Below are 12735 nucleotides of genomic sequence, written 5' to 3'. Positions count from 1 at the left end.
TGCAAGCCTCTGCTGCTAAGTTACTTCAGTCATGTCTGACTCTTTGTGACCCTGGGGACCGTAACCCGCTAGGCTCCTCTGTCCATGGGATTCTCCAGGCAAGAATACTGGAGTGGGTTGCCATGCCCTCCAGTGGATCGTCCTGGCCCAGGGATTGAACCCACATCTCTTATATCTACCTGCAAGCCTCTGGGCTCACTGAATTCATTCCTTTATTATGCACCTCAGCTATCTGGGGCCAAATCCTGTTTCCTTGTTCATCTTAAGGAGTGGTCGATAGCTGCATCTTGCATTCCCCCCAGCTCCTCAGTGGGGCAGGGAGCGAGGTGGGGGGATTGGCTAGGTCACAGTTTTAGGAGCTCTCATTCACATTTGGCTTCCTTGGTGGCTCAAAAGGTAAAGAATCTGGTTCAATCCCTGGTTTGGGAAGATCCCCTGGAGAAGGGAATGCAACCTACTCCAGTATTCTGGCCTGGAAAGTTCCATGGACAGAGGAACCTGGTGGACTACAGTCCATGAGGTCGACTAACACTTTCACTTTCATTCACATTTGGAGGCCAGAAATTGCTGTTGGCTATTATATTTCTTGTTTATTGATATGGCAGGAGATGTTTTCATTTCACAACTGTGCTAAGCATTCTATGGATTATCTCATTTAAACCTTGCAAATTTTGAAGCCTATTAGGTAAACACTGTTTGCCAGGCCAGGGGGTTTTAAACTTTTGCAGGGGGGAAACAAAACATTAGGAAGACAAAATCTTCCACAAAACACTGATAAGGAAGACCAATAACAATAATTTTAAGAAGAAAGACTAAAGAGAAATGCCTTGGTCAAAACTGGGATTAGGAACCAGTCTAAGGACACCCTCCTTCCCCACACAGACACTGTGGTAGAACCTGGGCTCCTGGGAATTCTGTGAATAGCCTTTGGCTAGACGTTGACAGGCTCTGACTCATTTGATCCTCACGATCTTAATGAGATTTGTCATTAACTTCATTTTACAGGTCAGGAAAATTCAGCTGTGATAGAATAAGTGATTTGTTCAAAAGCGTGTAGCTGGTAGGTTCAAAAGCAAGGATTCAAACTTGAATCTGTCTGACTCCAGGCTTCCTTCTTTCTACTAGGTCATCTACCTCCACTGTAGGTGACTTCACTAGAAGGTGACTTCTAGGCTGGTTCATATTTAAAAACATATTTGAATTTTTCCATCTAGGCTTACCCACTCCAGTATTCTTGCATAAAAAATCCCATGGAAGGACCTGGTGGGCTACAGTCCAAAGGATCACAAAGAATTGGACATGACTGAGCAACTAAGCACATCTAGGCTTGTCCAGGCTGAGCAGTATGGCAGAGCAGTCTTCTGCCCGATGTGCTCTTAGTTCTGTAAGGTCCTCAGAGGACTCATTCCATAGCCTACCATCCAGCCCTGTTTGACCAGATAGCACCAAAGAGTAGCTAACACTATGATACCTTCAAGTGCTTAGCTGTAGAGTAATAAATATTTTTAAATGGACTGTTCATTTATATTTCACAACAGTCTATAAAGCAGGTATGGTTAGATGATTACCTCATCATTTTGCAGATGAGAAAACAGCGCAGCAAAGATTATGTAATAAGGGTACAGCAGCTAATAAGTGGTGGAGACAATTTGTCTTGACAACAGTGTATGATGTCTTTTTACCTCTTAACACTCTTTGGCCCCTACTGGTAATGAACCTGATGCTTTGGCATCTCAAGTTTTTTCAAACTCACAATGACTCTCATGGTTAACTGGGTTGCCTTGCCCTGCTTTTATATGCACTTACTCATTTTTGATAATCTAATTCCCATTTGGCAATAGGTATTGTACCTTAATGTGTTATACCCCCAGGAAAAGATTTGTATCTAAACAGGACACTCCAAGGAGAGATAGTGCTTTAAATACAGTATGTTGGGTAATGGTGGTGATTTTGGCATGCTGCCTGACTGATGACAGCCTTTCTCCACTGAAGCATCATCTTGATCACCATGGAGCTTTTAAAATCTTAACCTTGGTTGAGTTTTTAACTATGATCTGTTGGAGATCAAGGATTATTTAGTGCCTTGATAATTGAGTTTGCTTATGCCTTTTATGTGGTGTTGGAGAAGACGCTTGAGAGTCCTTTGGACTGCAAGGAGATTCAACCAGTCCATCCTAAAGGAACTCGGTCGTGGATATTCATTGGAAGGACTGATGCTGAAGCTGAAACTCAATACTTTGGCCACCTGATGCAAAGAACCGACTCACTGGAAAAGACCCTGATACTGGGAAAGATTGCAGGTGGAAGGAGAAGGGGACGACAGAGGATGGGATGGTTGGTTGGCATCACCGACAGGATAGACATGAGTTTGAGCACACTCCAGGAGTTGGTGACGGACAGGGAAGCCTGGCGTGCTGCCGTCCATGGGGTCACAGAGTCAGACATGACTGAGCGACTGAACTGACTGATGCCTTTTAACGTAATAAAAAGAAAATGTTGGATGATGCCTTTTAAAGTAATAAAAAGAGAATTCCTGCTTCTTACCTTTAAGAACCAGCTTGCTCAGAAACTTTACATCAGTAATATAGATCCAGACCTCAGCAAGTCCTTGGAGCCCTGTCTGACCCAAAAGGTACCTGCAATCTGAGTCAGAGTTCTCCTAGAGGCTGAATTAGTACAGGGCTGTCTTAAGTGTTCATGATTAATCTTGCTATGTTCATTTATTCCATAAATATATTTTGTTTTAGGCACTATGGTCAGCCTATAAAAGACTGTATTTGTCCCATATCAGGATAAATAAAACCTGCAGGTTAAATTATTAGAATTTAAGTTCTTACAAAGATCAGCAGTGTTCTACATACCAATATATGTAATTGGAAATAATAATTTAAAAGATGATTGTAATGAGTTCCTGATTTTGAGTCAACGTCCAGTTAATGCATTCTGTGATGCCCGTTCCCTTCTTTTAGCCTAGAGCTTATATGTTTTCATACTACATAAGACATCCTGGCCTCAGTAACCTACTTAACAAGTATTTACTTCAGACTAGTAAATGTTTTCCACTTTTGCAAATATGCATAAACTGTAACATCATGCCTGCTCTTAAAGGACCTAAAACCTAGTTAGAAATAATTTTGAAATGGAATTAGTATATGACATGATATAAAATTACTTGTAGTCAAGACGCTGTCTTAGCCCTGTCTTTTTCTACCCCTTTATAAATGACAGATAAAAAGACACAAGGCATGCTTGTTAACTATCTGGGAGACACCAGATAGTTAGGGGATGAGAAATAAAGGCTAATATACTGAATGATAGAAATAGTGATGTCAGTAAATAAGAACTTTGTGCTGAAACCAACAAGTTGAATAGGAATAAACAAAGTTCTGCACTTAGTTTGAAAAAAATAAGTACAGAATGAAAGAGAGCTGTGATTTCCACATTCAAAAATTATCCTGTGGGCTTTTTCTTTAACCCAAACCTTAACTCAATATCCTAAAATACTTGCCGAACACCAGGCACTCAGTAGGCACTGCAGGATCTTTCTACCCAGTGCACCTGCAGAAGCAGACTCTTTGGCTTATAACATGCAGCTAGAGAGGGAAATATTCCCACTGACTAGATCTCATCTAGAGTAGACACAACACTCTAAGAAGGTCATACTTGATAAAACAGCCTATGGAAAGGGGAGGCTAGACTGGGGAGTGACAGGGAAACCAGGCTGCATAGAAATATTGAGTGACCACAGGATGTTTAGTCTAGAGAAGAGAAGATTACAGGACTTTGATGGTTGTTTTCCAACACTTAGAGAGCTATTGTGTGACTCTTAAGAGGAACCTTAAGGCTTTTAGGGTTATTTCAGTTTGACCAATGGGGCGGGTGAAAGTTAAAGAGGAGCAGATTCATTCTGATGTCTTCAAAAGTTTTCCTGCCAACTTTGGCAAAGGCTAACTACTCCCCGGCAGAAACTAGCTGACCATCTACCGTGTAGATCTCTCCCTCCTGGAAAGGCGACATTTTGTTGGCAGTTGGAATGCATGCCCTCTGAGGATCCCTCAGATGCCGAATCTTTCCCTTTTATTGTTCAAAACAAGTGAGAAGTAACCTCACTTTTCATACACCTCCCTTAAGCCTTGATATCCACAAGAGTTTTGTTAGTTTGCAACTAATGAATCTGCTTCCACATCTTGTCCACCTTCACTGGCAGAAACATTTGACTTAGTTAACAGAATGTGATAGTAAGTATACTCCAAGCATTAAAATTACAGTGCTGACCTTTCTGGGGTAAGATGGTGATTAAACCTAGTCTTCACCTTCATTCATTCAACAGTTGGACATGTAGATACCAATGTTCACAGGAACATATAGGAAGGGGAAAATCTTGTCTCAAAGTGAAGTAAATGGTGAGAGGAAATTCACAGACCAGAGTCCAGGAGACTGAGCACTTGTAAGGCTCTATAGACTGTCTGCAGCTTAAGGAGGGAGCCTAATGAGCTGTGCAGATGCCAAAGGAAGGGAGGTACCTCTCACCTCCCTAGAGCGGGCTCAATATTTCCTGTGGCTGGCTCTCCCAAGCCTCACAGTCAAAACCAGCATCTTCCGGACACCTGCTGTTTTGGGGTGTGCCCAGATGTCATCGTCCAGCTGAGAAAAGTCATCACCTCAGCTGGCCACTCCTGTTGTCGACTTAGGATCAAGGAACACTGACCAGAGAGCTGCCTTTAGTACAACAAAATGTGCGGTTCTATAGAAAAGGAATGATGATATATTTCTGCCAATGAGTTGCAGTTGCCAAAAAAATCATGTATTTACCTCTCTATTACCAAGTACATCATTTGGGCATCCCATTGATAGAGCGAGAGAGTTCCAGAAAAACATCTATTTCTGCTTTATTGACTATGCCAAAGCCTTTGACTGTGTGGATTGTAATAAACTGTGGAAAATTCTGAAGGAGATGGGAATACCAGACCACCTGACCTGCCTCTTGAGAAACCTGTGTGCAGGACAGGAAGCAACAGTTAGAACTGGACATGGAACAACAGACTGGTTCCAAATAGGAAAAGGAGTACGTCAAGGCTGTATATTGTCACCCTGCTTATTTGACTTCTATGCAGAGTACATCATGAGAAACGCTGGGCTGGAGGAAGCACAAGCTGGAATCAAGATTGCCAGGAGAAATATCAATAACCTCAGATATGCAGATGACACCACCCTTATGGCAGAAAGTGAAGAACTAAAGAGCCTCTTGATGAAAGTGAAAGAGGAGAGTGAAAAAGTTGGCTTAAAACTCAACATTCAGAAAACGAAGATCATGGCATCCGGTCCCATCACTTCATGGCAAATAGATGGGGAAACATTGGAAAGAGTGGCTGACTTTATTTTTCTGGGCTCCAAAATCACTGCAGATGGTGATTGCAGCCATGAAATAAAAAGACACTTACTCCTTGGAAGAAAAGTTATGACCAACCTAGACAGCATATTGAAAAGCAAAGACATTACTTTGCCAACAAAGGTCCGTCTAGTCAAGGCTATGGTTTTTCCAGTGGTCATGTATGGATGTGAGAGTTGGACTATAAAGAAAGCTGAGTGCTGAAGAATTGATGCTTTTGAACTCTGGTGTTGGAGAAGACTCTTAAGAGTCCCTTGGACTACAAAGAGATCCAACCAGTCCATTCTAAAGGAGATCAGTCATGAATATTCATTGGAAAGACTGATGTTGAAGCTGAAACTCCAGTACTTTGGCCACCTGATGCAAAGAGCTGATTCACTGGAAAATACCCTGATGCTGGGAAAGATTGAGGGCAGGAGGAGAAGGGGATGACAGAGGATAAGATGGTTGGATGGCATCACCAACTCAATGGACATAGCTTTGGGTGGACTCCGGGAGTTGGTGATGGACAGGGAGGCCTGAGGTGTTACAGTTCACGGGGTCGCAAAGAGTCAAACATGACTGAGCGACTGAACTGAACTGAACTGATTGACCTGTTTAGTGTTAGTTCTGAAGGATGAAATGTTTCTAACTTAACACTATTGTTTAAGAGAGTGAAATCTTACTGCTTTAATACCTTGTAAGCTTATATTTATAGAAGTGGGCAAGTAAACCTAGATATAAGCCCAATTTTAGTTATTACCATTAACTAGAAGTCACATTATAGTAAGGCAATATACCTCATTTCTAAAGTTGAAGTGCTGAAAGTCCTAAAAACAATTATTTTGAATGGTAACAACAGCCACTAGGAAGAATTAATAAGTTTAAAATTGGTTATAGTATTGGTTACAGAGTTATGTAGACTTTATAAGACTTCACATAGTTATTAATAGGGATGCAGTTACTCAGTGAGCAGGAAAAATAACTTTTATAGAACTATAGTAGCTTTGCTAGGTAAAGGAACCATTATAAAAAAAAATTCAATATACCTCCTTTATGTATAAATGTATAAGGAGCAGTGTTATTACTTCTCATGAAGTTAGGGACCTTCCACTAATCTTAAACATATGGTACACGGAATAACTAGTGATGATATTAAAGGGGGAAAAAGCAAGAACCAATTCTCTTTTTCCAACTCATTTAAGGATCTCCTGCTATTGTGTTTAAATACCCAGCACACCACACCCAAAAGTTGTTTCCCCATTAGTTCAGTTCAGTTCAGTCGCTCAGTCATGTCCAACTCTTTGCAACCCCATGAATTGCAGCACACCAGGCCTCCCTGTCCATCACCAACTCCCGAAGTTTACCCAAACTCGTGTCCATTGAGTCAGTGATGTCATCCAGCCATCTCAGCCTCTGTCGTCCCCTTCTCCTCCTGCCTCCAATCCCTCCCAGCATCAGAGTCTTTTCCAATGAGTCAACTCTTTGCATGAGGTGGCCAAAGTACTGGAGTTTCAGCTTTAGCATCATACCTTCCAAAGAACACCCAGGACTGATCTCCTTCAGAATGGACTGGTTGGATCTCCTTGCAGTCCAAGGGACTCTGAAGAGTCTTCTCCAACACCACAGTTCAAAAGCATCAATTCTTTGGTGCTCAGCTTTCATCACAGTCCAACTCTCACATCCATATATGACCACTGGAAAAACCATAGCCTTGACTAGATGGACATAACATACTCAAATAAACCATTGCAAGGTAGTTCTTTTAACTTGTAGAAAGAGCAACATTTTACAGTTCAGTTTTGTTCAGTAAACCTACATCAATCAAATCCAAGTGCATAAATCCGTATAACATAAGAAGAATGATAAGGCACCCTAGAAGTAATACTAACACTCCAAATAGAAGTGAATTTATTTAACCCTAGCAATAATCCTGTGAGAATAATCCCGTTATTCTCCTACTTTAATAGCAGATGAAACTGAGACAAAAGCATTTTAAGGAACTTGCCCAAGATCAATTTGCCCTCGCTAAGACTAGGCATCAGAGGGATTTGAACTCAGACAGTCTGGTTCCAAAGTCCAAGTACTTAACCATAAGGCTGTACTGCTTCCTCAGTAATGACGTTGGTTAAATTAATCAAATGCCTACTGTGTAGCAGACACTGTGTTAATCCCTTCATATATATTAGCATATTAAAATCATCTATCAGGTCATCTGGACATAGGAAAGAGGGACAACAAAAGAATTACCATGCCAACTGTTCTGTGTGTCTTTGGCACAGCACTTTCACTTGAGTGTGGTCTCTGAGTTACTTGAGATGCTGGGATGTTAGCAATAAGTTAATATTATCTCTTCCTTGCAGGGGTGGAATGGTCCAAACCAGCGAGCAGTATGAATTTGTGCATCATGCTCTGTGCCTGTATGAGAGCAGACTTTCAGCAGAAACTGTCCAGTGATTCTCTGAAGACTTACCAGACCTTTGATCTCTAGGGGTGATTAGCTGATTACCCACTCAAGGCTTCTGGAAGGAGCTTCCCGCAGTGGAAGGGAAGAGAAGCCATGAAGCCAAGTCGGGGCATGGATTGTGGAAGATGGCAACATATTCAAGTCCTCCAGCCTCTTGTGTATATGAATGCACTTGTAAGCATCCCTTAGATTATTTTGAAGGTCCTCTGCTGATGGAGGTATGGTCGATTTCTCACACTGCTAAGGAGGAATTTGTTTTGTCTGTATTGACTATCTGCCACACAGAATATATGTATGAAATATATGTCATCAGATGATACCTTGAAGAGCTGCTGAAGAAATTATTATTGTGTAAACATTTAGATGCTTTAATGTTTGCAAAATCTGTCTTGTGAATGGACTGTCAGTTGTTAAACTATTCCTGTTTTAAGTGCTAATTCCTTCTCGGTTACCAGAATCTTGCCGCTAAAGTTGCAAGTGATTGATGATGGATTTTTAACAAATAAGTCTGTCTTTTTGAAAAAAAATCGAAAGCAGTAACTATTTTATATGGAAATGTGTCTTGAAATATTACCTATTAAATGTGTATTTATCAGTACCTCCTATCAAACAATTACAGAGCACAATGATTGTCATTGGGTATATATGTATTTACTCTCTACTATTGAGCATAGAGGTGTTTTCTGCTCCAGAATTCTATCCACTGTATTTCTACATTGTGAGTCATTTTACTTTCAAAGGGAAAAACAAATTTGTAGCAACTATGATGTATTAAGAATTTTAAATACTTGTCTCTCTTTTACTCAGAAAGACTTTTTGAATACAATGTCTACCTAAAATCTCTCTCCCAGTAAAAGGCAGATGCCTTTGAAATTGATGTAACCTGTCCCATTTCCAGTGGTTCTTTAAAAGGATGCTGCCATGGATATCCTTAAATCTCTGAAACGATTTAATCCTCAAGAGACAAAGTTTTAAAAAACAATCTACACTCAGCAAACACTAGATGTTCTGCTCACATACGAATTTTTAATGCAGCTATGTTGACTTTGTTTCCTACTGCCAATAAACTACTCTTAATACTACATGTTGAGTAAGGCATGTGCTTTTTTTCTTATTTGGAAAGAGACCATTATCTTTTGGGGAAAGCCTGCAGTCAACAGTGTGATGGGTGTAATTTTAGTCCGCCTCTCCCCAGTAGAGATGGCCATTTCAAAATGTGGTATTGTCATCTCTTGAGTGATAATGATCTAGAACTGCCATCATTGTGTGGTTTTCCTCGATAGACTTCCAGCTATCATTATACACACAGTACATGTTTATGTCTTCATATCCCTTGTCACAGACCCTCATAAATTACATGGTTGGTGTTTGTTCGGCAGAATCCCATCACTTGAAGAGATGTAATGCTGTAGGAACATTGAATTACCTAAGATTACAATTCTTTTCTTCCTTCTTGAGCTTAGTCACGTGGCAAAGGGATGGTAGAAGAAAACTTACACATTTTATTCTGCTCCTGGGGGCTGGAATTTTTGTCGACATTAAAAAAAAAGAGAAGTAATCATAATCCCTTCTTTCTAAGGAAACAGACAAAAGGACAACTGGTGTAAAACTTCCCCCAAACAATTCAATAGGAGGAAGTGCTCGTCACTGACTTTTCCCCCCACCATGAAGGCACATTTCCTTCCTAGTCTTTGCTTCTCTTATCTGGGAGAATTTTTTTTTCCCCCAAGCAAAGCATGAACAGTCGTTAAGTGGAAAATGGAGGCTGAATTTTACATGGCGATTCTTACCTGCTTCATCTTCGTGAACTCAGGTGAGTGGGTCTGCCTCAAGTTTCCTGAGGCATTTCTTCAAATAGCCAGCAAAGGAGTCTCTGTCCTTAGAAAAGTGTGTGAAACAAAGCGGAAATGGAGCCAGGTCTCCATGGCAGTTTAGCCAGAGACGATGAGGAGGGGGAATAAAAGGAGCCTGTGATGCCCACACTGTTGAGATTTCTCCCCAAAAGAAAATAAATGGCCTCTTCTGGTGTCCTGCAAATGCCTCAGGCAGCTCCTGAAATGGCATCTGAATAGCAGAGACTAAAGCAACCCCAAGGTGGGGAAAACGTATTATTACGCAACTGTCTGTGGCATCTTTCTGCTTTTTCTCTGTCAAGTTATAGTTTGGTTTCCTTTGTGTTAAATAAAGAAAACATAAGAAATATAATCAAAGGGAGTTGAGGAACTGTGGTGGGTTTTATTTGGAAGTTGTTATTTGGAACGTCTGAATATTTTAATAGAATAGCTGAGAAAATTAAGTAAAAGCACCTTGAAGATGGTTTTTGAGCCTGAATATTTCACTTTTTAATCTGATGTTTAACAACTGGGTATTCAGTTTTCTCTTATTAGCATTTGAAGGAAGACTGCAGATACTGTCACAAAATAGAAAAATACTTCTCTATAGTATTATAAAAATTTAATTTGTGATAATCAATACTTTAATTACTTACTATTAGCTAGGAGAATGTGCTTAGAAGAATGGACAATTTTGTTTTATTTTGGGATAAATATACTTAATTTTCAAAACTGTATTCAAACTCATCCATTTGTATACAAACACTTATTGCAGTGGTAACTTAAGAATTGGAAAATGGAGTGTTTCTTTAGAGTGGAGAATGGAGGTGAGGTGGAAGGAATGAAATGGTTAAAATGGGAATTGGATTTTATATAACTTTAGCATTTAAATATTTGGGCTAAAATATCCCACCGTATTCTTTGGATGGTTTAGTTTCTTTTCCAAGCTTCCTTTCATTATTTCAATGGGGGCGTATTTTCTTCCCTAAACCATGTGAAAGGAAAAGAAAAGAAGCTAAGTGTGACATATTTGCATTGTTTGTTTTGGGATTTTTAAATCACATGTGTTGAATCTGGAACTATTCACTTTAAATGATAGCAATTGCAAAAGATAAGTAAACCTTGTATTTTGACCAGGCTGATTTGTGGGTGGGTTGCTTTGTTTTCTGGTGGGTTTTATGGTTTGTTGCATAGCACTTGATGAGCTTCTCATCTTCCAGAGGGGTTTCAGATTGTCCATGTCCAGAAACAACAATGTCTTTTCAAAAATGGGAGAGTGGTCATGGACTTGTGCAATAAGACAAACCAGAACCAGCAGTGGATGTGGACCGAGGATGGAAAGCTCCTTCATGTTAAATCTGCTCTATGCCTGGGCATCTCCAATTCCTCTGGTGGCCCTGGCCGAGCCGCCATCTTTGCCCCCTGCTCCCAGGCTCCTCGATGGACTTGCTATGAGAAGGAAGGGTTCCTTGAGGTGGAAAATACCTCTCTCTTTCTCAAGAAACAAGGCGTCAGGGTAGTGGTCAAGAAGGGCAGAAAGTACCTCCATAGCTGGATGAAAATAGATGTCAACGAGGAGGGAAAACCAGTCAATGAAAGCCTCTGCTCTAAAAAAGGTGAGTTCTTCCTTTCAGAATTGATTCTGAAAGTTCTGTTAAATATCTTGCTGTTTTGCATTTAAGGGAAGTCCACATGCTCCAACAAAATTCCAGTGGAAGATTCATAAGCTAATGGAAATGGATTGTGTGGTACACACTAACTTGGAAAACTTCATTATCTTTGTTAAAATAAGCCCAACTTTCCTTTTTCTGTCTATCTCTCATGCTTCCTTCCTTTTTTTTCCTTGCTTCTTTTATTAATTCAACAAATATTTCTTGAGCCTCTCTTTTGTGTCAAACATTAAGCACTTTGGCTAAATACTACTAGATGTGGGAATGTAAATATCTATACCATACACAGGTAATGACTAAATGCAATGATAAGGAAATTAATAATTTTGCTGATGTAGACACTTCTGTTCTCTGATTATGAGGAGCTATTAGGACATCAAAATGGTGCCTGATAAGACTGGGAAGATAATATGTTATGCTTTTGTAAATCTCTTGTACTAATGTTAGGGGTAGATTTTTTTGGAGGTAGTATCTTTGAAATGTTAAGAACCAATGTGCAGCTATAGAATCTTCTAATTTGTTGATCATTGATGAATATAACCTAGATGATGAACATATAAAAACTTGTATACACAAGCATAAATTTCTGGTACAACATACAGTTCAGTCCTAGACTAGGAGTATTTATTTTTTGATACAGCTTAATTTTCTATTTTACTTAATCATCTTATTGCTTATTTACTCTTTCATTAGAGGTTTGCTTTAGGAAGTCATGGAGGATAAAAGAATTGCTACATACTAGCTATAAATAACTGGAGAATTTTCTAGAAATGAAGCCCTTCCTTAAGATTAAAATTTGTCAAGGTAAAGTGAATTGTCCCAAATAATTAAATAACAGAGGTATAGATTAGAACCCAGGGGTTTTTTTTGTTTGTTTGTTTGTTTTACCTTTTTTTTGTATTAGAGTATAGCAGATTAGCAAACAGCATTGTGATAGTTTCAGCTGAACAGTGAAGGGACTCAGCCATAGATACACATGTATCCATTCTCCCCCAAACTCCCCTCTATCCAGACTGCCACATAACACTGAGCAGAGTTCCATGTGCTATACAGTATGACTTTGTTGAGAACCTGTTTCTTGACTCCTTGTCCAATATGTGTTCCATTTTATAGTAGTTTCCACATGCTCATCCGTAGGATTCTTGCCCAATTGGCTACATTCAGAATCACCTGGTAGAGAGGAGTAAAATGAATCATTGCCATCATTTCTTCCTTTACTGTTGTTTCCAAGATTTGATTCCAAGAAATCTATATTTGGGCATGACACTGGATGCTTTTTAAAAAGTTCCCCAAATAATTTTAATTCATAGCCTCATTTCAGGATCAGCATCCACTGTACATTTAACTCTTTTTATTAGGTCTTTATTTTTGAGACTTATATGAGTTTTTTCACCACAC

The 12735-nt window shown here is 39.7% G+C and overlaps 2 protein-coding genes across 5 annotated transcripts in view; both read left to right on the top strand.

The window, feature by feature from the left end:
* Window positions 1-8917, top strand: part of PTPRR (protein tyrosine phosphatase receptor type R) — a 268902-nt gene extending 259985 nt beyond the window's left edge. For both annotated transcript variants that reach the window (XM_006058411.4, XM_006058412.4), the window contains exon 14: window positions 7732-8917. In XM_006058411.4, coding sequence (XP_006058473.2) covers window positions 7732-7825 — 94 coding nt within the window. In that variant the 3' untranslated portion in view covers window positions 7826-8917. The remainder of the gene's footprint in view (window positions 1-7731) is intronic.
* Window positions 8918-9498: 581 nt separating this feature from the next.
* The window catches only part of PTPRB (protein tyrosine phosphatase receptor type B), a 134048-nt gene continuing 130811 nt past the window's right edge, over window positions 9499-12735 (top strand). For all 3 annotated transcript variants that reach the window (XM_006058409.4, XM_044941624.2, XM_044941625.2), the window contains exons 1-2: window positions 9499-9648; window positions 10888-11283. In XM_006058409.4, coding sequence (XP_006058471.4) covers window positions 9594-9648; window positions 10888-11283 — 451 coding nt within the window. In that variant the 5' untranslated portion in view covers window positions 9499-9593. The remainder of the gene's footprint in view (window positions 9649-10887; window positions 11284-12735) is intronic.

The sequence above is a fragment of the Bubalus bubalis genome, chromosome 4 (assembly GCF_019923935.1).
Source record: "Bubalus bubalis isolate 160015118507 breed Murrah chromosome 4, NDDB_SH_1, whole genome shotgun sequence".
In the NCBI taxonomy this organism is placed as follows: Eukaryota; Metazoa; Chordata; class Mammalia; order Artiodactyla; family Bovidae; genus Bubalus; species Bubalus bubalis.
Note: the sequence above shows the minus strand (reverse complement) of the source record. Positions and strands in the feature narration are given on the sequence as shown.